The sequence below is a fragment of the Suricata suricatta genome, chromosome 1 (assembly GCF_006229205.1).
Source record: "Suricata suricatta isolate VVHF042 chromosome 1, meerkat_22Aug2017_6uvM2_HiC, whole genome shotgun sequence".
Classification (NCBI taxonomy): Eukaryota; Metazoa; Chordata; class Mammalia; order Carnivora; family Herpestidae; genus Suricata; species Suricata suricatta.
In genome coordinates this window covers 43,524,177-43,548,225 of record NC_043700.1, presented here as the reverse complement: position 1 = coordinate 43,548,225, position 24,049 = coordinate 43,524,177, and the positions used below count along the sequence as shown (strand labels likewise).

At 36.5% G+C, this 24,049-nt stretch overlaps 1 protein-coding gene across 2 annotated transcripts in view; it reads right to left on the bottom strand.

Annotated features, from left to right (window-relative positions):
• Nucleotides 1-2,638: 2,638 nt before the first annotated feature.
• The window catches only part of ADAM7 (ADAM metallopeptidase domain 7), a 59,904-nt gene continuing 38,493 nt past the window's right edge, over nt 2,639-24,049 (bottom strand). Inside the window, exons 10-22 of one of the 2 annotated variants that reach the window (XM_029943389.1) lie at nt 23,737-23,821; nt 22,233-22,363; nt 20,346-20,520; nt 18,564-18,653; nt 17,368-17,563; nt 16,851-16,953; nt 15,462-15,651; nt 9,823-9,903; nt 8,647-8,725; nt 7,761-7,866; nt 7,291-7,390; nt 4,143-4,199; nt 2,639-2,938 (exon numbers count right to left, since the gene is read on the bottom strand). In XM_029943389.1, the coding sequence (XP_029799249.1) occupies nt 2,894-2,938; nt 4,143-4,199; nt 7,291-7,390; nt 7,761-7,866; nt 8,647-8,725; nt 9,823-9,903; nt 15,462-15,651; nt 16,851-16,953; nt 17,368-17,563; nt 18,564-18,653; nt 20,346-20,520; nt 22,233-22,363; nt 23,737-23,821 (1,438 nt within the window). In that variant the 3' untranslated portion in view covers nt 2,639-2,893. The remainder of the gene's footprint in view (nt 2,939-4,142; nt 4,200-7,290; nt 7,391-7,760; nt 7,867-8,646; nt 8,726-9,822; nt 9,904-15,461; nt 15,652-16,850; nt 16,954-17,367; nt 17,564-18,563; nt 18,654-20,345; nt 20,521-22,232; nt 22,364-23,736; nt 23,822-24,049) is intronic. The other variant, XM_029943469.1, reaches the window with a different exon arrangement.

The window sequence follows — 24,049 nt, the reverse complement described above, 5'->3', positions numbered from 1 at the left end:
GGAAAGGCCAGCTACCTCTCCCCACATTCCTAAGGGTGAGTCCTGCAGATGGGAACTTTAGATAAGACCCTGTTACCTAGTGTTAAAGTTAACCCTATAGTCACCAAACAAGACCCTGAACTCGCTCTGTAATTGGTTAATTTCAAAGATACCCTAAATGTTGTAATTGGGTCCCGCCAAAAGTAACGAACGCTCTGAACAGTGTGTATGGTTAGAGCTGCTGCCAATACTGTTGTACCATTATGATTGGGTCACTGTACCTATGTCACAATCTCCTGTAACTCCCCCTTCCCAAACTCATAAAAGTCCTACCCCGCCTTTGTTCGGGCTCACTCCACGTGGATCCAGTAAGCCTGTGAGCCTGAGTTTAGGCTGGCTGGGCCTAAATTCGTAATAAAGCCCTTTGCTTTTGCACGCTTGCTTCGGCCTCCCTGGCGGTCTCTGGTTTCTGGGGGCGATAAAGAAATCTTGGGTATAAAAATAAGAGCCAGAAATATTAAGGCTGTGAAATCACACCTGGCTCTAAAACCAGGGACAGCACTGGCCCTCCAAGCAAACAACTAGTAGCAAGAAGCCATGAAGATGCTTCCTACTCTGCAAACAATATTGGAAGAAGATCCCTACAAACACTGCACATGGTGGGAGCATCTGAAAAAAGTATAGGTCAAGCCTCTAGGGCCTTGGGTCAGTAATAGGGACAAGCATGGAAAATAGTCCCTAAAATAAAAAGGATGGTTAACTGGCAGAGGGCCGTTAGGGTTCTTTGAAGAATGGGGGAGCAGACTGGAAGTCCAGAGTGGTTATCTAGGCATGAAGCAATGAAGCTGGAGGTGGTGGCAGGCATATTTATAATTGGAGAGACGGAAGAAATTTGCAAAAAAAAAGATTCACTGGAAATTAGTAGTTGGCTGAATGTGCAACTCAAGGCAAAGATGATGCGGAGTCTTTTGGAAGAAATATGAGAGCAATAAGAAACATAATGAATCAAGAAGGTGATCCTTTTATAGGGAGAATAATATCCCACCAAAATATATGGTGTTGAGCAACATACGTTTTGTTCAAGCAAATAAAAGTGTGTGACTGTCCCTTCATTTTGGACATCAGAAGACTATTGTTTGCTTTAATGAGTATATATGACACAGAATTCCTTTTTTTCACAAGTTTACCTAAAACATTTGTTTTTGAAAAACTTATTCAAGTTCTTATTTAAATGTTAGTCAGTTTTATGTAGTGTAATATTGGTTTCAAAAGTAGCATTCAGTGATTTATCAATTATACACAACGCCCAGTGCTCTCACAGCAAGTGTCCTCATTAATGTCCATCAGCCATCTAGTCTACCTCCCACCCTCACCCCCTCCAGCAATCCTCAGTTTGTTCTCCATCCTTAAGAGTCATAAAATATTTGGGGCGCCTGGGTGGCTCATCAGTTAAGTGTCAACTTCAGCTCAGGTCATGACCTCATGGCTAGTGAATTTGAGCCCCAGGTCGGGCTCTGTGCTGACAGCTCAGAGCCTGGAGCCTGCTTTGGAGTCTGTCTCTGTCTCTGTCTCTCAAAAATAAAGATTAAAACATTTTTTTAATGTCATAAAACATTTAAATTAGCATCTTTTTCTTTCGGGATGCAATTATCAATATTCTTTCTTAAGTTGGTGGTTTTAATCAGAAAAACAAATGCTTATAGAAAGCTTGCTTAGGTATGTAGTGTTGAGTCCCTTGTGTCCTTGGCTGATCTCACTTGGTCCTCACATCAACTAGTCAACAAAGCAAGAAAAATCTCACCAAAAACAACCAGCTCTCTTCCTTGATTTGCAGCCTTTAGTTATTTATTGAATCAGAAAATTCTTGCTTAGCACTTGAAAACTTCATTTTAGTAAGCAAGGAAACAATTGCATATAGCTTTAACAGTTCACAAAAAAGAAAATACAGAATACAAGAGAACATGCTGAGAAACAAGGGCATAAGAAATAGCTGACATTACCCCAGAGACAGCCCCACACAGCGGAATCAGGGAGGAGCAGAGATGGAACAGAAATTGCCCAGTCATTGCACAAATCTGTGTACTATAAGGATCTCACAAGCACTTCGTAGGAACTGTTTTTCTTCTCTGCTGGAGTTAATTTTCTGGAATTCTTATAACACTGTGATTTCTCTGTCTGGTTTATAAGCAATTCTAGAAATTTAGGAATTTAAGGTTAGATTCTAGGAATTGAACCAGGAGCATCTCGTGTCCTCTTTTCCTGCTACAATTTTAGGAAGTATTCTGTAGTGAATGTGACTATTCTTCTGTCTCTTTCACTGATAAGACATGAGCCAGACAGCCATCTACGTTTTAATTATGTAGTGGAATCAGATGACTTCTTGCACTGAATTTCTTAGCATTTTCTGCAGGAGAGAATTTCATTTAAACCAGAATTGGTGGTAATCATGTCATATTCCAGTTAAGGTTAAGCAGTTTTATGATTCCAAAGAAATAAACTTTTATAAGCAATGTTTTGCTTCCTAGACTTAGGGGTAAAATTTAATATCTTCAAGGTTGAAAGTCTTTCTTTAGTAACCAAATGGACATTCTTTAAGAAAATACTAGCGTAATGGAACTATTTTGTATTAGTCTATTGTATTAGTATTGTATTGGTTTTGTTATTATATTGTATTGTTTTCTTATTATATTATATTGTATTGTATTATTATTGTATTGTATTGATCATCATAAAAATGCTAAGGATCTTTTTGTAATGTCTGCACTATAGGTTCTAAATTCTACAGGTAAATATTATAGAAAGAAGTTGTTTCTCATCAACATTTTCTGTCTTGATAAAGAGCTTCTGAAAAACTACCAGAAATTTGTGTAGCAAATATCTGGGAAAGGTTGTGAAGATCGTTCATCCAGAATCTTCAACCTAACTGTGCACAGCCATTTTGGATATCCAGTTTCAAGCTCTAAAAAGAAACAGATGGGTAAAAAGAAGTTATTTTCTCAAACATCTATAGCACATTACATTTCAGTTATTCATTTTTATCTACTAATTACAGTAGCTTTTCTGGATTCTGTTGTACTATACTTGTTCACACTCTTTCCAGGTCTCCTTAGCCATGGCTAATTAAGCAGTCATTATGAAATGAAGAAGCCTATCACACAAGAAAGAAAATCATTTTGTTTTCCATTACAGGAGGCCAAACAGTTTGCTTGCACTAAGGAGCGTATCTCTCCGTTTTCAGTAAGACTCAAGTCCATCGTTAAGGAATGGAAGAACCATTAAAAATGTCCTTCCTTCTCATTCCAACACAGAAAGTGTATTGGGCAAGATTTCTTGTTAAGAATGTTTTTTGCAGGGGCAGGTGTCTGGGTGTCTCAGTCAGGTGAGTGGCTGACTCTTGATTTAGCTCAGTCATGATCTCAGAGTCAGGATTGAGTCCCACGTAGGGCACTGTGCTGAGTGTGGAACAAGCTCTCTCTCCTTCTCCGCTCCCCCTCTCTACCTCTCTCTAAAATGAAAAAAAGGAAGATAGAACAACAATGTTTTGTGGGGGAAAGCTTCATATTAACTCAGTACATTGTAGAAACTCAGTATAAATCAATGAATGGATGAATGAAGGAATGAAAACAGAAGCTCTGAAATGTAACCACACAATGCTCTTTTTGTCTCCCTTCAACAAAAATCACAAATTTTTGATAAAATTTCTAAGATAGACATTGCAATTAAAAAGTGAAATCATCCCTCTGATAGAGTCAGTTATTGATTAGGTAAGTGAAACTTTGATAAAGCAAATGGGAAATAGCTGTTCCATTAGGAATGATACCTTCTTTGTAATTACCAGTGCTATTATGTCCTTTAAAATTCCTCATAAAAAACCATAGATGTGTATATAAAATAGTTTGAAAAAGAAACATTGTTTTTGTTGTGTCTAAAATGTCTTGAGACTGACAACAATGTCAAATCCTAGCTTGCTCCATAGTCAGGTTGGAAACTCTCTGCTGAATTATCTGAAACATACCCTGCTGAATTATCTATTGGAAATTTTAGCATGCGAGAGAAGACAGTTCCAACCATCTTACTCTCCTGGTGAGGACAGAAGGTGTCCCCACTCGATCAATGAGTAGGTAGTGGTGGGGGGTGGGTTGCCATCTGTCACAGGAACCTACCACTTTAGCACTTTGATTGGGATCTGCGATTCCTCTTGAATCTTTATTTGCAGATTTCTGTAATAATAAAATTTTGTTGAGTCAGGAACTGTACCAGATATCACAAATACACACACACACACACACACACACACACACACACAAGCACACCCCATGCAGACTGTCTCTTCTTGATCCATGAAAAATCTAAGAAAGCTTGTAAATTGCTATGGGAGAGGATGAGGAGAAAGTTCTGATTAGTGAAGTGTTATCAGAAACCATTTTTTCCTTGTAAACTTTGTGGTGGATCTCTCCAACAGAGAGATTGACAAACATTTCTTAAGTGGTAGAGTTTCCACTGAGAAAACATCTCTGTTGAAATCCAAGCAAAATCAAATTTATCACAATGAAGTGGGGTACGGGGAAAAATGCTCACTCAGCTCCATTCCAACTGTGAGGCACACTCCGAGATCCTTTGGTGTGATAGGAGGATTCTAAGGGACCAGACTGAAAGCTATCATAATCACACCCTTTTAGCCATTAATATAGAAAGCATAATGAGAATTATTCACTTGAAAAATAGTTGAAAATCTTGGTGATTTTAGAGCTTTGTTATATTATTGGACTTTTTCAAGGAACAGCAAATTGTTAAGTGACACCAAAATTATTATTGAAATGGCCACAGAATAGCACAACCAACCGAAAGGAGGTGAGGGACCAGCCATACCCGTGTGATGCCGTGTGGGCCTAAAGACGGCTGGGAGTCTCTCCAAGGACTCTGCAGTTCTTTGCTAGTAAAAAGAGGTGCTATTAACCTGCAATCAGTGTTCTAGAGGGATGCCCACTTTATAAGCCCACAAAATAAATTTTCTAGCTATCTCTAGAAAACACCTAGTAAATGTGTAAATATCAAAACACATGGGGAAAATATTCTTCCCCACGTTATTTTCTTATAAATGAAGGAGCCTAAGAACTTATAAAACAAACTTACATTAGAGAGGAGTGGGAGTTTCTTTATGTATATAATAAGAATTGCCTAAGGCAGGTCTTTTCACCTCCAAATCTAAATCCAATTTCTGAATGTCTGAAATTCCATAGCCAGCTATATTCTTGTTTGTATATGGAAACACAATAGGTTTTTATATACAAATTCATAGCCTAAAATCTTACTAAATTCACTTTATTTACTATAGGATTTATTTATTTGTTTGTTTGTTTATTTATTTATTTAGAACACTAGTGGGGGAGGGGCAGAGAGAGACAGGAAGAGAGAATCCCAAGCAAGCTCTGTGCTGGCAGCTCCATCTCACAGAATGACACAGGGCTCCATCTCACCAACTGTGAGATCATGACCTGAGCTGAAATCAAGAGTCAGGTGCTTAACCAACTGAGCCACCCAGGCACCTCTAGTATAGGATTTTTTATAGATGATAGTGTGTTCAGCAAATCAAAAAGGTTTACCTTTTCCTTTCTAACTTTTTTCTAATTGTAATGGCTATAATCTCAAGTAAAATGTTCAATAGAAGTGGTGGGAGTGGACATCATTGCTTTGTTCTTGTTATTATAGAAAAGGTATTCAGTCTTTTAACCATAAATATATTAGCTATAGGTTAGTTTGGTAAACACTTTCATCAGGTTTAGAAAGTTCCCTTATGTCTTAGTTTGCTGAGTTTTATCAGGAACATGAATTACATCTTTTCCAAATGCTTTTCCTACAGCTATTGAGATGGTCATATAATTTTACTCTTTGTCCGATAATTCCGTGGATTAGCCTGATTGATTTTTTAATGTTAAATTTTCCTCACATTCCTAGGGTAACCCTCATTTGGTCCAATACCTATCCTTCTTATGCATTGTGAAATTCAATTGGCTAAAATTTAACATTTATGTCCTTATATTTATTAGAAATATTGGCAAGCAGTTTTCTTTTTGTAATGCTTTTCTTTAGGTGGATGACAGAAAAATACTCTTATTACAAGAGTTGAGAAGTATCCATTCTCTCTCGTTTTATTTGGAAAAGCTTAGGTAGAATTGGTATTATTTCATCATTGTATGTTTGGTAGAATTCACAATTATTATTATTATTATTATTACTAGTAGTAGTAGTCATAGTAGTAGAAAGTTTTTTTTTTTTTTACTACAAATTCAATTTCTCTGTTAAATACAGAGATATTCAGGTAATCTTTTCCTTCATGAGTAACTTTGGTGGTTTGAAACTTTCAAAAAGTTTACTATTTAATTATACTGTCAAATATATATTAAAATTAAAGTTTTTCAAATTAACCTCCATATTCTAAATATTGTCAACTTAATAAGGGACATTACTCTCCTGGGGTGTCACCTTTATGATTTCTGATAGTCATTTTGACTCTTTTACTTTTTTCTGTTCAGTGTGACTGGAAGTTTGTAAGATTTATTAATTTTTGAACAACTGCTTTTGCTTTGATTGTTTTCCTACAGGACCCTTTTTATTTTCAATTTCATTGGTGACCAAAGTTTATTGTTTTCCTGTCGTCTACTTGCATGGAGTTTTATTTGCTTTTCTCTTTTTGGTTTCCTAAAATGAGAGCTGATGTCATTGATCTGATGCCTTTCTTCTTTTCTAACATAAGTATTTAGTGCTATACACTCTCCTTTAATTACTGATTTCACTACTTCCCACCAATGTTGGTATGTATGGTTTCATTTTCCTTTAGTTTAACATATTTTCTATTTTCCCTACTGATTTTTTTATTTGACCCAGGTATTCTTTAGAATTTATTCTCTAATTTTCATTTGGAGATTTTCCCAGTAGTTTTCTGTCACTGATTTTTAATAAAATTTTATTTTGATAACATATTTTTATAACTCCAATTCTTTTAAATTTACTGACTTATTTTATGCCCCCCAATATAGTTGATGCTTTAGTGAATTTTTCCAATAGTGCACAAATCAATATTTTATTTAACTCATATATTCTGCTCTGAAATCATGTCTTGCTTTGTTTTTCCTTTCCTTTCTGCCGTCCTTTCCTTCCCCCCATGAAGACTGAAGGCTTCATTTGGGGTGGAATCACGTTAAAGTGTTGTTTTACACCTCCCATGTCACTTAGCTTAGGGCTTGTTCTACTTCAAACACACAGGCGACTATTTTTTAAATCAGTCAGCTGTTGCAAATGAGGTTTTCTTACGTGGAGGGGGTGAATATCAGGAAAGACTGGCTCAGTCCTTGTCTGCAGCTCATCGCCAGAGTATCCTTTATTCTCCACTCCCAGGGTCTCCCTAGGGGGGCTGTCAAGAAGGAAACTGAGTATTGACATAAGCTTTGGGATAAGTCTGTGGTTAATATATAATCATCTAAGAAATTTCTAGAAGGTTGACCCTCAGGTTATACCTTATAACAATTTAATCAAAGGGAGAAACTAAAATTAGCATTCTTTTAAAAAACCTCTATGATTCCAATGTGTAGCACAGTTTGGGAACGTCTGGGATAAGCGTTTGGAGAGGAGAACATAAACATGTAAAAGCTTGATTTATTGTTACTCTTACATTGTCCTCAGGAAGAGGCTTAGACATCTTCCCCATGGAGTATCAGCTATAGTGACAGAATTTATCTACTGTCAGATGACTGGTCCCATTTCAACAGATAGAAAATACATACCTCTGAATTTGCTTCAACTTAAAACATTTTTGGTAATAAATTAATAATGTACCAACACCTGCACCAATAATAACCAGGACAAGCACAACAGCCAAGATGGATACATCTGCAACATTAAAAAATATAAGCTTTAGCCAGGATATCAACCTTAGGGCAATGAAGTATTAGCTGAGCTATTACAATCCAGCTTCTCCTTTACTTAAAGGACTTTAATTCCCCCTTCCTCCCCCATTTTTTAAAAACATAAAGTAAAAGACCAAAACATTATGCAAATTATCATGCATATTAACAATTGACACTCAACCCGAGAGTCCATTGGGTGTAAGAACTACAATTAGCAGGAAATGTTTTGACTGTTAGTTATTAACTGACTGTAAAAAGGCCTTGTTCAGGGCATCTGGGTGGCTCAGTCAGTTAAGCCTCTGCTTTGGCTCAAGTCATGATCTCACAGTCCGTGAGTTCGAGCCCCGTGTCAGGCTCTGTGCTGACAGCTCAGAGCCTGGAGTCTGCTTCAGATTCTGTGTTTCCCTCTCTCTGTGCTCCTCCCTTGCTTGTACGCTTTCCCTCACCTCTCAAAAATAAACATTAAAGAAATGTTTTTAAAAAGGCCTTGTTGTGTTTCAGTTTCTTAGAAGATCCTATCCAAATATAACTAGAAGAAGATATATTAATTCTAAAGAGCAATTGTAGTAAATTCAAATTTGGGTGTTTAAATATGCAAAATAGTAAACAACCATACAAATCCACATGGAAACACAATATACATACATATAGATAGATAGATACATACATTATATGTATATATAGACTTGGGAAATAAGGAAAAAGAGGTTCTCATTGTCTAGGCTTTGGATACATGCAAGATATTATGTTCTAGGATGCTCACTGGTAACATGTAAGTTTTCTCCCCAGTCCACATATTCCTGTTCTTCCTCACACTGGCACTGAAGTTCATGGCCATCCACCTAGAAGAATGGTTAATTGTATAATTTTATCAGGTTATATGTGTGTTTTGTACCTCACTTAGTACTGGTTCTACAGCATGCACACACACACACACACACACACACACACACACACACACACACACACACTTTTACTGATTAACTAAACTGCATACCAAAATCAACATTGGGAAAAAATAAGTAAACAAAATGACAAGAAGTAACAACTTTTGAGGATGGTCTTCGGACAAGAGAATGATTCTGACAATCCAAAACCAGATGCACTAGATGGCTTTACTTATCTTTCTAGAAGGCGTCAATCTTTTGAAAGGAACAGCCCTGTTAGAGTTGGACAAATCATCACCACACAACTGGCTCTGACTAGTCTTAGTAATAACAAGATAATATTAGTGTGAGAAAAAAGGATGGCACAATGTTTAGTTTATCAAAGACCACTGTGTAATGATTCAGGATATGTGCTATTTCTGTATTTAAAATTCAGCTTTTCTTTTAACATATCATATGACTTATTCTCCACCTATATTAGGCATAGGAATAGTGCCCACTTTCAAGACCGTTATGAAGCCTTTAAAATTTAATACATCTAAAGTACTTGAAAGAGTACCTGATACATATACAACTTTATATGTGTCACTGATCAATTGCTCTAAGGAAAGATGTTACCCAAAATGCAAACTGCTAGGTATTGCTAGTATCAGATAGTGTTAATTGAGTAATTATATATGATATATAATATGTATGTTATAAATTTTTGTTACTTTGTCAAAAGTTTTAGATTAATGTTGACATTGTTATAATTTAACTATAAGTGACATTATGATAGATCCAACTTTAAACTTTAGGTTTAAACTTCATATGTACATAGGTTACTAGGTTTCAGGATTTCCAGTCCAATGATAAAATATATACTTGTAATATTTACAATATCTATGAGTAATATCTGGTTTCGATCTTTGGATCAATTTTATGGATGATACAGGAAAAAAAATGGATCCCAAATGTGTATTTTATTTAAAAATAAACACACATACAGGAATGAAGTTCTATGTAAATAAATGATGGGCAAGATATTAATTTAAAAAGGAGTTAATTCTTACAGCATTTTCATTGCACAGAGAAGAGCAACTGGTTGAATTGTAGACCTTTTCAAGTTTCACACATTCGCCATTGCTGCACACCTGGAAATGAAGTTACCAATATGAATTAATGATTTACTTTTAGAATTTATATGGGTTTTTTCTATTATATAAAAAAAACACATCTAGAATCTTCTGTAGAAGTCCTTCATAAATATTCAATAACGATTTGAAACTAACGTAGTGTATAAACATTGTTATATACAAACTCATTATCTTTTATCCAGATTTCTAGATTCATCTTTTTTAATTTTATTTTTCATTGTTACTTATAGTTTATTGTCAAGTTGGTTTTCATATAACACCCAGTGCTTCTCCTCACAAGGGCCCTCCTCCATGACCAGCACTCCCTTCCCCTTTTCCCCCTCCCCCTTCAGCCTTCAGTTTGTTTTCAGTACTCAAGGGTCTCTCATGATTTTCCTCCCTCCCTCTCCCTAACTCTTTTCCCTCCGTTGCCCTCCCCATGGTCCTCTATTAGATTTCTCCTGTTAGACCCATGAGTGAAAAGATATGGTATCTTTCCTTCTCTGCCTGACTTATTTCGCTTAGCATGATACCCTCGAGGTCTATCCACTTTGCTACAAATGGCCATATTTCATTCTTTCTCATTGCCATGTAGTACTCCATTGTATATATATACCACATCTTGATCCATTCTTCAGTTGATGGAAATTTAGGCTCTTTCCATGATTTGGCTATTGTTGAAAGTGCCGCTATGAACACTGGGGTACATGTGCCCCTATGCATCAGCACTTCTGTATCCTTTGGGTAAATCCCTAGCAGTGCTATTGCTGGGTCATAGGGGATTTCTCCTGAAGGTTTTTTGAGGAACCTCCACACTCTTTTCCAGAGTGGCTGCATCAGTTTACATTCCCACCAACAGTGTAGGAGGGTGCCCGTCTCTTCACATCCTTGCCAGCATCTATAGTCTCCTGTTTTGTTCATTTTAGCCACTCTTACTGGTGTGAAGTGGTATCTCAGTGTGGTTTTGATTTGTATTTCCCTGATCAGGAGTGATGCTGAGCATCATTTCATGTGCCTGTTGGTCTTCTGGATGGCTTCTTTGGAGAAGTCTCTATTCATGTCTTCTGCCCATTTCTTCACTGGATTATTCATTTTTCAGGTATGTAGTCTTTGAGTTCCTTGTAGATTTTGGATACTAGCCCTTTCTCTGATATGCCATTTGCCACTATCTATTCCCATTCTGTTGGTTGCCTGTTAGTTTTTTTTTATTGTTTCCTTTGCATTGCAGAAGCTTTTTATCTTGATGAGGTCCCAATAGTTCATTTTTGTTCTTGATTCCCTTGTCTCTGGGGATGTGTCGAGTAAGAGATTGCTGCAATTGAGGTCTAGGAGGCTACTTCCTGCTTTCTCCTCTAGGGTTTTGATGGTTTCCTGTCTCACATTCAGGTCCTTCATCCATTTTGAGTTTATTTTTGTCAATGGTGTAAGAAAGTGGTCTAGTTTCATTTTCTACATGTTGCTGTCCAGCTCTCCCAACACCACCTGTTGAAGAGGCTGTCTTTTTTCCATTGGATACTCTTTCCTGCTTTGTCAAAGATTAATTGGCCATATACTTGTGAGTCCAGTTCTGGGCTCTCTATTTTATTCCATTGGTCTATGTGTCTGTTTTTGTGCCAATACCATACTGTCTTGATGATGACAGCTTTGTAGTAGAGGCTAAAGTCTGGGATTGTGATGCCTCCTATTTTGGTTTTCTTCTTCAATATTACTTTTGGGGTTTTTTTGTGGTTCCATACGAATTTTAAGATAGTTTGTTCTAGCTTTGAGAAGAATGCTGGTTCAACTTTGATGGGGATTGCACTGAATGTGTAAATTTCTTTAGGTAATAATGACATTTTAGTAATGTTTATTCTTCTGATCCATGAGCATGGAATGTTTTTCCATTTCTTTGTGTCTTCTTCAATTTCCTTCATAAGTCTTCTATAGTTTTCAGCATACAGGTCTTTTACATCTTTTACATCTTTCTTTCTTTCTTTCTGAATTGAATGCCTGTTATTTTTTCTTGCCTAATTGCTTTGGCTGGTAATTCCAGTACTATATTCACTATAAGTAGGGAGAATAGGTACACTTTTCTTATTTCTGATCTTATAGGAAAACTTTTCAGCTTTTCACCATTGAGTATGATGTTAGTTGTGCGTTTTATATGGCTTTCATTATATTGAGATACATTTTTTCTGTACAAAATTTGTTGAGAGTTTTTATCATGAAAAGATTAAAAATTTGCCTAATACTTTTTCTGCTTCTATTCAGATGATTATATAATTTTTGTACTTCATTCTCTTAATGAGGTGTATCATTCATTAATTTGTGTAAGTAGATGCTTCCTTGCATCCCACGAATAAATTCCACTTGAGTATAGTGTATAATCCTTTTAATGTGCTACTGAATTCCTTTTACTGAAAGTTTTCCTAGGATTTTTCCATCTATGTTCATCAACCATATTATACAATTTTCTTTTTTTATAGTTTCCTCTTATGGATTTGATAGAGGATAACGCTGGCAACATAAAGTGAGTTTGAAAGAGTTTGATTTTTTGAGATGATGAGAAGGAATGACATTAATTTTTTAAGTATTTGATAGAATTCACAAGTGAAGCCATCTTATCTTGGGCTTTCTTTGTTGGGAGATTATTAATTATTGTTCTAATATCTATTGATTTCTTCAGATGTTCTATTTCTTCATAATTTAGTCTTGGTAGGTTGTATGTTTTTCAGAATTAATCGATTTTTTTAAATATTCAATTTGTAGAATTATCCATAGTATTCTTTTATGATACTTTCTATTTCTGTGATATCAGTTGTGATGTCTCCTTTGTCATTTATAATTTTATTATTTGAAACCTCTTCCCTTTGTTTTCTGGTTAGGCTATGTAAAAATTTGCCAATTTGGCTTCTTTTTTAAAAAACAAAGCTGTCATCATCAAGACACATTGGCACAAAAACAGACACATAGACCAATGGAATAGACTAGAGAACCCGGAACTGGACCCACAAGTGTATGGCCAATTAATCTTTGACAAAGCAGGAAAGAGTACTCAATGGAAAAAAGATGGCCTCTTTAGCAGATAGTGTTGGCAGAGCTGGACAGCAACATGCAGAAGAATGAAACTATTGACAAAAATAAACTCAAAATGGATGAAGGACCTGAATGTGAGACAGGAAACCATCAAAACCCTAGAGGAGAAAGCAGGAAATAGCCTCCTAGACCTCAATTGCAGCAATTTCCTACTCGACACATCCCCAAAGGCAAAGGAATCAAGAACAAAAATGAACTATTGGGACCTCATCAAGATAAAAAGCTTCTGCAATGCAACAAAAACACTAAAACCAAAACTAATCGGCAACCAACACAATGGGAATAGATAGTGGCAAGTGGCATATCAGAGAAAGGGCTAGTATCCAAAAATCTATAAGGAACTCACCAAACTCCAGACCCCAAAAATGAATAATTCAGTGAAGAAATAAATGGGCAGAAGACATGAATAGAGACTTCTCCAAAGAGGCCATCCAGATGGCCAACAGGCACATGAAACGATGTTCAGCATCACTCCTGATCAGGGAAGTACAAATCAAAACCACTCTGAGATACCACCTCACACTGGTCAGAGTGGCTAAAATGAACAAATCAGGAGACTATAGATGCTGGCAAGGATGTGGAGAGATGGGCACCCTCCTACACTGTTGGTGGGAATATAAACCAGTGCAGCCACTCGAAAAGAGTGTGGAGGTTCCTCAAAAAACCTTCAGGAGAAATCCCCTATGACCCAGCAATAGCACTGCTAGGGATTTATTCAAGGGATACAGAAGTGCTGATGCATAGGGGCACATGTACCCCAATGTTCATAGCGGCACTTTCAACAATAGCCAAATCATGGAAAGAGCCTAAATGTCCATAAATTTACAAATGGATCAAGAAGATGTGGTCTACATATATAATGGAATACTACATGGCAATGAGAAAGAATGAAATCTGGCCATTTGTAGCAAAATGGATGGACCTCGAGGGTGTCATGCTAAATGAAATAAGTCAGGCAGAGAAGGAGAGATACCGTATGTTGTCACTCATAGTTCTAACAGGAGAAACCTAATAGGAGACCATGGGAGTGGGAAAGGCGGGAAAGAGTTGGGGAGAGGGAGTGAGGCAATCATGAGAGACTTTTGAATGCTGAGAACAAACTGAGGGCTGAAGAGGGAGGGGAGAAGGAGGGGTGGAGATGGTCATGGAAAGGGACACTTGGAAGAGCACTCAGTGTTATATGGAAATCAACTTGGTAATAAACTATATTTTAAAAAAACAAAAAACCAAAACAAAATAATTTTGTTGGTATTTTTGGATGACTTTACTTACCTGGAGTGAATAAGAAATTATTTGATATTTTCTTTAATGTGGTGCCTCCTATATTCTATCACTTTCCAAAGTAAGTCCTTGAACTTTCTAGCATGTGGTTGGTATACATACCTAAAATTTCACAAATATACATTCCTTGCCATTTGATATTTAGTTATTATAATGAGAATCTGTAGTAGTTAAGAATATGGATTTGAAATATAGGGCTCCATTAAATTATTAAAATTCTAATTCCCTTTTTGAGATTCTGAATTTTGTTTTTCAATCCATTCTCTTTCACATTATATGAATGACACTGTAATGTTGGGGGAGTGGTATGGGAGGAAAGGAAGTGTATTACAGAAGGAAACCATTCTGTTTAAAAATAACTTATTTTTTGAAAGTATTATGTTTTCCATATGTTCCTGTGTTTATAAACCCTGATGAGTTGGCCATTATTTTTAGAATGGATTCTCAAGTCTTCATCTCAGAATAATATATCCTTTCTAATCTGGCCTTATTCTATCTGCTCAATTTCATTTTCTGACGGTTTACCCAAAGCTCCTGTCACACCAAAATTTCCAGTATCTGACTATGCCATACGCTTTGTACCTTGGCATATTATGTTGGTTTTTCATTCTAAAAAGTCTTTTTTTCATTTTGTCTGCATTGAAAAATGTTCATCACATCAAAGCTGAAATGTCACACCCTTAATGGCATCGTAAGATGTCTTTTGTGTTTTACAAGGAAAGTCAATTGTGTCTTTCTTTGGACTCAAATGTATATTGGTCACAACACTATGAAAGCACTTGTGCTTAAATTTAATATATATAATTTAATCTATGGAATTCTCAAGTACACTCATCTTTATATCATTTGTGTACAGCATGGTCACTGGCATATTTATGTACCCAAAAATATGGCTGAATGAATAACACAAATGAAGAACATATGGCTACTTCCTAGTCAAATTAATTTTTAAAATTATGTCTATAATTTCTCTAGATGTCTATTCTAAGATACTAATTAAGCACACTTATAACATTTGCCTATCATCTTGTCTAACAGAGATTAGGCAAAATGAATATTTATTATAGTATTATTACAGTTTTGCTCCATAAAAATAAAAAAAAGTTGCCCATTTGTTTCTGTTTTCCCATATATAGGCCCTCAGGAACCAATTACAGAAAGTAATGTTTTAAATTGGCTGAACCAAGAAGTTGTACTAAAACAAAGGGCTTTCATCTTACCATTTTATCTCCACATTTGGTTCCAGAAGCAACCAGGCCCAAATCTTTAGAATTGTGGTATAGAATAAAAGTTTTGCACTCAGTAGTGACATTCTTCTTTGAGCCCTTCCTAAGGTGATTGATCTTTTCTTCTCCAAGGAGAGATGAGTGCTGCCCTCTACTGCAGTGTATCTTCCCGCACTTGACATCTCTGAAGGAAAGGGAGAATGTTCTCTGACTTGGGACAGGAAATAAGGACTTCAAAGAGACGAGTCTGGCAGTGGAATGGCCTGTTCACTTTTCTCTAGCTCCAGGCTCATCAGTGGGCTGCAGAACTACTGAGAGAGGCAGGGGGAAAGGTTGGACAGCCAGAGTCCTGACTCTGGGAACTGTGATGTGGAATGATCATATTTGTTTATATCTCGGTGATTCTCCCAAATCAGTATTAGCTCAAGTTTACAGAAGAATATTTCCCAATAGTCATTTGAGTTAGCATAACTTTAATCAAGACATTAGAATTTCCTTCTTACACAGAGCACCTTGCTAATTCTCACAAGAAACCTATGAGTTTACTATTATTATAGCATCCATTTAACAGATTAGACAACGGTTGGAATTAGTGAAGTGATTGCCCAGTTTCATCTAGTATATTTAGGAGCAAGGTCAAACTTGACCCAAGGCTTTTATCGTTGTCAGTTCATATCACTCTCATGGCACATAAACTGAGCCTTTCTGAGAATAACAAATCTGGAAGAATGACACAGCTCATGCTTTTTAAAATCAGATCTTCCACTTCTCCCCTTCCTTCCAATTTCCGGTTTGACTTTTTCTTTCCTGACATGGCTTTACTTGTTTCTTTCTTTCTGCTTATTTCCACCCTTTTCCACTTTCCTCCTCCACTTGTTTGCTCTTTCCTATTTTTTGCAACTTCTCTTCTTCCCTTTCTTTCCTAAGAATTTTAACTCTTGCCCATCTTTCCTCCTTATAGTGCACGACCTTCAGCTCATAACTATAGTACATAAATGCCATTTACTGTCAGGATTGTGTGCTTGCTGCCTCCCTCCCTCTCTTCCTAATCTCAATCAAAAGAGGTTAGTAGCTGTCAGGACAAGAGCTGTTCTGGTTCTGATTTGCAAAAACACTCTTAGAAAGTGTCATATGGAAACCAAGTCAGTTAAGTGTCTAAGAAAGCACTTACTTTTTTTTAGTGTTTAATTTTATTTTTGAGAAAGAGACTGTGAGCAGAATCTGAAAATAGGCCCCAGGCTCTGAGCCAGCTGTCAGCACAGAGTCCGACATGGAGCTGGAACCCACAAAACGTGAGATCATGACCTGAGCCAAAGCCAGACACTTAACTGACTGAGCCACCCAAGCGCCTCAACACTTAACTTTTCTTTACATGGTACTTACTTCTCTTCACAGGGAATTAGTCGATTGTCCTTATTTTTGCAGTATCCAAATCTATTTCCTTTTTTATTCATCTCATAGCAGAGATCAGAACTGTCTTTCACCTCTAGAATCCAAAATAGTATGATTGAAGTAAGACAATAAGATATATGGATGTTATAAATCATAAAATACGTTATTTTCCTAATCTAATCGAAATTTAAGAATCATGGTGCAGTGAGGCAGAATGGGATAAATAAATCACTTTAAAACTCTCCTATTGCATCAGGAAGATATTTTATGGCAGAGTATGGATATAAAAAAGTAACAAACATACCTTAACCCACATACTGAGGTAGTTAATTAACATTAATGGTAATATCAACTAACATGAAAGGTAATATCCAGAGAGATTCTAGGTAATATCTGGGAAGAATGCCACAAATGGCATTATCTTCAATCTTGCCCATAAACTTTTACAGATAGTAATAGAAATAATGGCTATTATCTTTATCGGCCATTTGCTATAATTGTCTCTCACCATTATCAAAGATTTCAGAGCACTGATCATCCCTGGTGGGACATTTCCCCATGAAGCAGTAGCCTTTTGCATTCTTGCAAGGAACGCCATTTACTTGGAATTTGTCCATAGGACATGCGGAAGAGTGGCCAGGACACACTTCAGGAAAATCACATTCATCTTTTGCTGGCCTGCACATGGACCCCGATTTTTTCATCTGTTGAAGAAAAACAAAAAGACTAAATCTCGGACACAGTTAGGTAGGTTAAGTAACTAAAGGGGGGCTGCCCCATTTAATTTATCTAAAAAAAAAAGGTTTGAAGGTTGGATCATGGCTTTCTTCTGATTCCACTGAGAATTGTTATCATTTGTAAATGCCTTGGTTTTAATGTAATTTCGGGACTGGCAGGATGTTAGAACAGCACTGGGCAGAGTCAGGAAGAACATAAAATGGAGAAGTGATGACGTGTTCTGTTCGTCTTGCTCCAGTACCTCCCATCCCCAGAACACATATACAACCAGGAACCCCTGCTTATCTATAATGTGGAATCTCACTCTCAGGAAACCAGACCACTCCAAATGAACTAGAAAAGTACCCTGACTCCTTGCTGGAGGAAAGTGCATGAAAATATTCTTGTAGTCAGCCATTCAATATGCATCTAATTGGGATGAATTCTCAAAAGATTTGAAGGTGAAGAAGAGGTGCTTCCTTTTCTTTGTGAGTTCACAATATAGTGGGGTGAAAGAAGTGTCATTAAACCTCTAGAGAGAGTCATTTGGATTTCTGATTGCCTTTTCTAGGAAGAGCTCTCCATGTACTAGTCATTCTCCACTTTTAAATTCCAGTATCATCCGTTTCCCTTCTAGTTCACTGTTACTGGAATGCGACACCTCTTCACTACCGCCACCCCTGAGTTGAGGTTAAATAGGTTGGTAATGATTTGGTAAATGTTGGTGAAAAACAAGAATAATGTTGATTATATCATTCTATTCCCAAAAAACCATGTGACACCTGCTTCTGCACTCCCCAGACCATAGCACTGCCAGAGCTTAGAGGCCCGACCATCTCAGAAGAAGCTTTATTGGGGCCAAGCCCAAGCAAGCAAGATCCTAATCTGGGATTAGTGACATAACTAGTAATGGATAGACAATTCTCTAGTCCTGTGTATAGTTAATAAACTGAAAACGGAGAGCCCAGTCCTAGCAAAGGTCCTTACCTGACAAGATTCACAGCATTCTCCTTCTGCACAAGTAAATCCTGGCTTCAACACACATTTGTTTGCATCACAACAAGGATTGGTGCACTCCTGGCAAATATCAAAATTAAAGATTAGAAATTGGTTTGTAGTTATGCTCCTGTTTCATAAGGAGCATATGGCACTTGCCATACTATAAGACTATGTAATTTATCATTACTTGTCTTTCAGAATTAAATGCAAATGAATGATCCTTGGTTATGGCATGTATGTGAGAACTATTGCTTGTAACTGGTCTTTGGGACTTTTACTTTGTTTCCTTGCTATTAGGCCATTCAGTACTCCACACTTAGTGAATTTTCACTGGCAGAATACAAAGTCCAAAGTTTCTGGCCTTCCATTTTCCTTTCCATTCTTTGGAAGAAAGGGTCCTGCTACTTCTTTATACTGAAGGTTTAATATGAAATAATAGAACTTCTGAAGATATAATTTTACATTTTCCTTGAGATGCTAAGTATTTCAGACTGGAGATTGTTGTTTTTAATGCTTCGTTAAAAAATAATGGGCACTTAGGCTCTTTCTCCTCAAACAAAATTAAAATTGCAAAAGAAATTGCATCTTGTCATGTAAATTACTTCATATGTTAGTTAGAATGAAACTGTAGAACTATTCTAAAGAATGTGCATAGGTAACAACATCATTTTCCGAACCTAAGAGCCTCTTCACATTTAATGTGAGACATTTGAAAACTAGGTGCTGCAATGTCACTGTCCCTACTTTGATCGTGGAGTCTCTGATTTGCCATACTATTAGACTTGTTTTGAACTGTATAGTGTCGACAGTGTATGTACTACAAATGTGGTCTTCACCCCAGTAGTAACAACATGACCTTGGTGGTTGTTAGGAATAAAGGATCTCAGCCTCACTTCAGGCCTACTGAATTAGAATCCATAATTTAACAACATCTTCAGGTGACGTATATACACATAATTTGAGACATAGTTGTCTAGGACTCATACCTACGTGATAAGCTCTTAAAAGAAATAGCTTCTATGTTGGAGAAAAGCAGATTGGGAATTACTCTAGGGGTGCCTGGGTGACTCAGTTGGTTAAGCCTCCAACTCTCCGTTTCTGCTCAGGCCATGATCTCAAGGTTCATAAGTTTGAGTGCCACATCAGGCTCTGAGCTGACATCATGGAGCCTGCTTGGGATTCTCTGTCTTCCTATCTCTGTGCCCTTTCCTCACTCATGCTCCCTCGCTCTCTCCCAAAATAAATAAATATTTTTTTAATTAAAAAAAGAATTACTCTAAAATTTGTCTTAAAGCTTATTCCAAATGTTCTAGAGACCAAGCCTATAATAAAAACGTGGAAGGTTAGAATGTCTGTTCAATTAAGACAGAGTTTCCTAATAACAAGAAGTGTATGACTGGGATATAGACTAGCCTCCTAAAGCCCTGAGTAAAACTCGACTGACTTGACTGTGGAGAACAGATTCCCACCATGCAGGAGATCAGACTTAATGACATCTAGGAGGCTTTTCTCACAAGAAGAGCCAATTAATATATAAACCAGGCAAATATGATACTGTGGGTCTCTATCAAGATCATTATTCATCTTTCCTGACTTGGTAAGATGCCTTGCAATGAGGCTATGCCAATAACTTGTTTCAAAATGAGACCAAAAAAACACATTATTTAAAACTTTACAGGAAATATCATGGTTGATTAAAGGCTACCTCCCTGCCTAGGTTCTAGCTGAGCATAAACTTTGTAATTTAAGTACAACATTATTTGCAAATACCTGAACAGGGCCACAGTCACACTCTTCTCCCTCATCCAGCTTCATGTTTCCACAATTCGGGTAATCACTTAGCTTATCAGAAAACGGGATATTGAACAGGCAAGTTGGATTGTAATCCTTCACGTGTTGCAGGAACAGAATTCTGTTGCATTTACTGAATTTTAGTGCAGGAATGCTAGAGTTTAAATGAGTTAAAAATAAAGATTTTATCCATGAACACAGGCAGAACAGCTATGAAAGTTTTATGAAGGATTTAGAAAGAATAAATATAAACACGCAACTCTAAAAGTTCATTTACCTCTTCTACTCTTGCCTTAGTGTTATAGGAGAGTAGCAACTGGGCTTTTATTATAGAAAACATCTTATTAAAACAGTCAACACATGCCATTCGAGTGAAAATACTCTGACTAGATCTCCTCCAGAAAGTCCTACCTGAAACCACAGTTTAGACTCAATGGGCTTGCTGCTCCTATGTCACTTTTCATTGTTCCTCTTGACATAATTTATATATTTGTTTATTATTCATGCAAGATTACAAGCTTCTCAAAGCAGGAACTAGACCTCCTCCCCCTTCTCCTCCTCCCCCTCCTCCTCTTCCCCCTTCTCCTCCTCCCCCTCCTCCTCCTCCTCCTCCTTCTCCTCCTTTCTTCTTCTCCTTCTCCTTCTTCTCCTCCTCCTCCTCCTCCTTCTTCTTCTACTTCTACTTCTTCTTCTTCTTCTTTTCAAATAAGCACTAGTTTAACACAATGCCTGATACAAAGTTCTCTATAAATATTTGCTGAAACAAAGGATTTATGTAGTAACATCTCAAACCATCCCAGGAATGCAGTATACTTCTTAAATGTTTAAAGATTCAAAAAACGGATATTCACCTGCCTTCTGTCTTCCTCTTGTTTTAACTCCCTTGCCATTATTGACACACCGATTGGACACAGATGTACTTTTTGAGTCTACAATATGTTACTTTGAGATGGTGGGACCCTAAAAAATACTACCAATTATGTAGATAATGATATAAAATTACTTATCAGTTACTTAGTTCTTATTCTGTGCCAGTCACTGTAATTTGGGGATTTCATTATTTTAGTTCATTTAATCAATACATAGAAGCACTGATCATCATTAGCAAACACTTTTCTTATATGTAGTGCATTGTGTCCCCTCTGTGAAGGAGTTCCAAGACATAAGAGTTAGGACCTGGTTGCATGTAATTCACAGCATGATAGAGGGATATAGGGCATTCATTCATTCTGTAACTATTTATAAAGTGTATCTGGGACTTTTCTAGGTAGTGTGATGAAACAGTGAATGAAGCAGACAAAACTTTCTGACTTTATAAAGCTATACTTTATTGGAAAAATAAAATAATAAGCAAGCCAAGTACATAAAACATAGACTATATTAAATAGTGATTGGTAGTAAGAATGGGGGGGAAACAAAGAAAGAGAGGCTGGATAATGCCAGGTATTATGAGGAGACAGGATTGAACATGGGATCAAGTGGCTGGGGAAGGTTTGGCTGAGAATAACATGTGAGTAAAGATTTGAAAAAGGAAATTAGAGTTTATAACAAAGACGACAAAACAAGGCACATAGAGCGTATTTCCCCTATGCATGTTAGTGTAATTTACTAATTAATTGTTGTATACTTTTGCAGTATGCTCAGATGGAGTTTTAAAATTTCTCTCACCATATCACTAGGACAGACACTACTAACTGATAAGATTTAGACCCCAAAGGGCAGCCTATCATGGCTGGTTTTGTAAGAGAATTTACGGAATATGGTGGGGAAATTTTCACATAATAATAGTAAATCCCTATAATATGAAGTTGTAATCAAGAACCAGTCCCAAAATATTTAAACTTCTCTGCATTGTTTGAGCCTCACCTTCCACCATGATCCATCACACATCTCTCTAGAGTACAAGTACACGGGTAATTATTATGCTTCATCCCAAGGTTATGGCCCAGTTGATGTGCAATTCTGCTTGCAACTACATTTAGGTCAGGTAAAAGATCCTAAGGCCAAGAAAAGATGTGCATCAGAAATTTCTATAAGATAATGCACTCTAGTACATAGTGTTTTGAACTATTGATTGAGACCTAGTTTCTAGCTTCTGGTTAAGTAGTACTTATCTGAAAGGCCACAAACTTAATTACCTCCCTGTCCTGCCCTCAGTTCCTTTAATTATAGAGTGAGACTGGACAAATGACCTTCTGAGTGTCTCTAACTCTAACATTTTTGAAATTCTTTTTTTTGTGGGATAGTAATAGTCATTGCTGGATTTCTATAAACTCATTCTTACCAATAGCTAAAAATTATCAGCTAATGTCCTACACAATACAATGAACATTATTGATTTGCCTTTTATATACTAGATATTCAAAGAGGGTAAAGTAAATATACGAGGTTCATGTGTTCAAAGTACAGTCTTACACTGGACAACAATGTTATTTGATCATGAGGAGGAGGTTTCTGCTATGAAGAAAACCAGAAATTCAGTGATTTGAAATCCATGACAAGGTGGATTGTTACCTGTATTTGTAGCTTTATTTCATGTTTTGACTTCTGTATTAATGACTAAAAATTAATTTCCAGAAAGGGATGGGATATTAGGCTAGTGTAAAAGTAAAATTACTCTAATTTGGCTATCACATTGTACTCATTTGAAATTTAAAATTTGTCCTGGACAAGTGTAATGTCAAAATAGGAGTGGCAACAGCCTGTATTAGATTAAGTGGGCTCCTCTATGGAAAATTTGTGTTATTAAAATACCACAATCAAAGGCATAATCATAAAAAGATCCATTTAAGAAATAGATCATGTATTAGTTTTTAATCTCAAGGTCCTAATAAGACTGAGATAAGATTACTTGGATGGCATTCACCAGAAGTTTAGTGATATAGGAAAAATACTACACAAAATAGATGAGTCAGCACTTTGAAGGTCTTATTCTTCCTGAAAATGAATTGCCAGGTTTTCTTGATATGATGTTTTAAATGGTTTGTGAACTCTCTTTTCAGCACAAGAACAATTATTCTCACTTGCTAACTCAGCCATCAAGTTTTGTGTACTTCACCTGTCCTTATAAATAAGGACACATTGTATTTAATATGCAAAAAAGCTTTCCTAGTTTTTGTATGTTAATTTTGTATCTGATTTTCTTTTAAGCTCTGAACAAGTCTTGTTTACCTTCGTTGTTCATCTATAGTTCTTATAAAGTATTATTTTCTAATTTAATAAAGGAAAAAAAAACAACTTCATCATGACATACCTTGGTGGAAATATATGAAAGAATATGTTTTCCTTTTCAGTAGAACACAGAAAATTTACAAAAATTTAATTCAAACTTTTTGATTAAGTAACATAACATCAATAAAACACAGCCTACCTTAACGACACTGGAAGAATAATAAGGCAGGCATATACCCTCTGGATAAGAAACTCCTTGTGCATTTGTGTAGAGCCACTTCCCACTATAAACAAGATGCAAATACACTTTTCAGTCTGAAGTAGTAGTTTAACACAAATACTGAATTGCTATGAACCTTCACAATGTTAGTATCTTTGCAGATAAAAGTGCCTTTTGTTCTAGAGTTCTAGAATTGAGGATGATTTTAGTTTTTATTAAGCTCACTTAAAACCTGTGGTATGTTAGAGGCATTGAAAAAGTCAGTACAATCTAAAGTTGAACTCTTAAAACA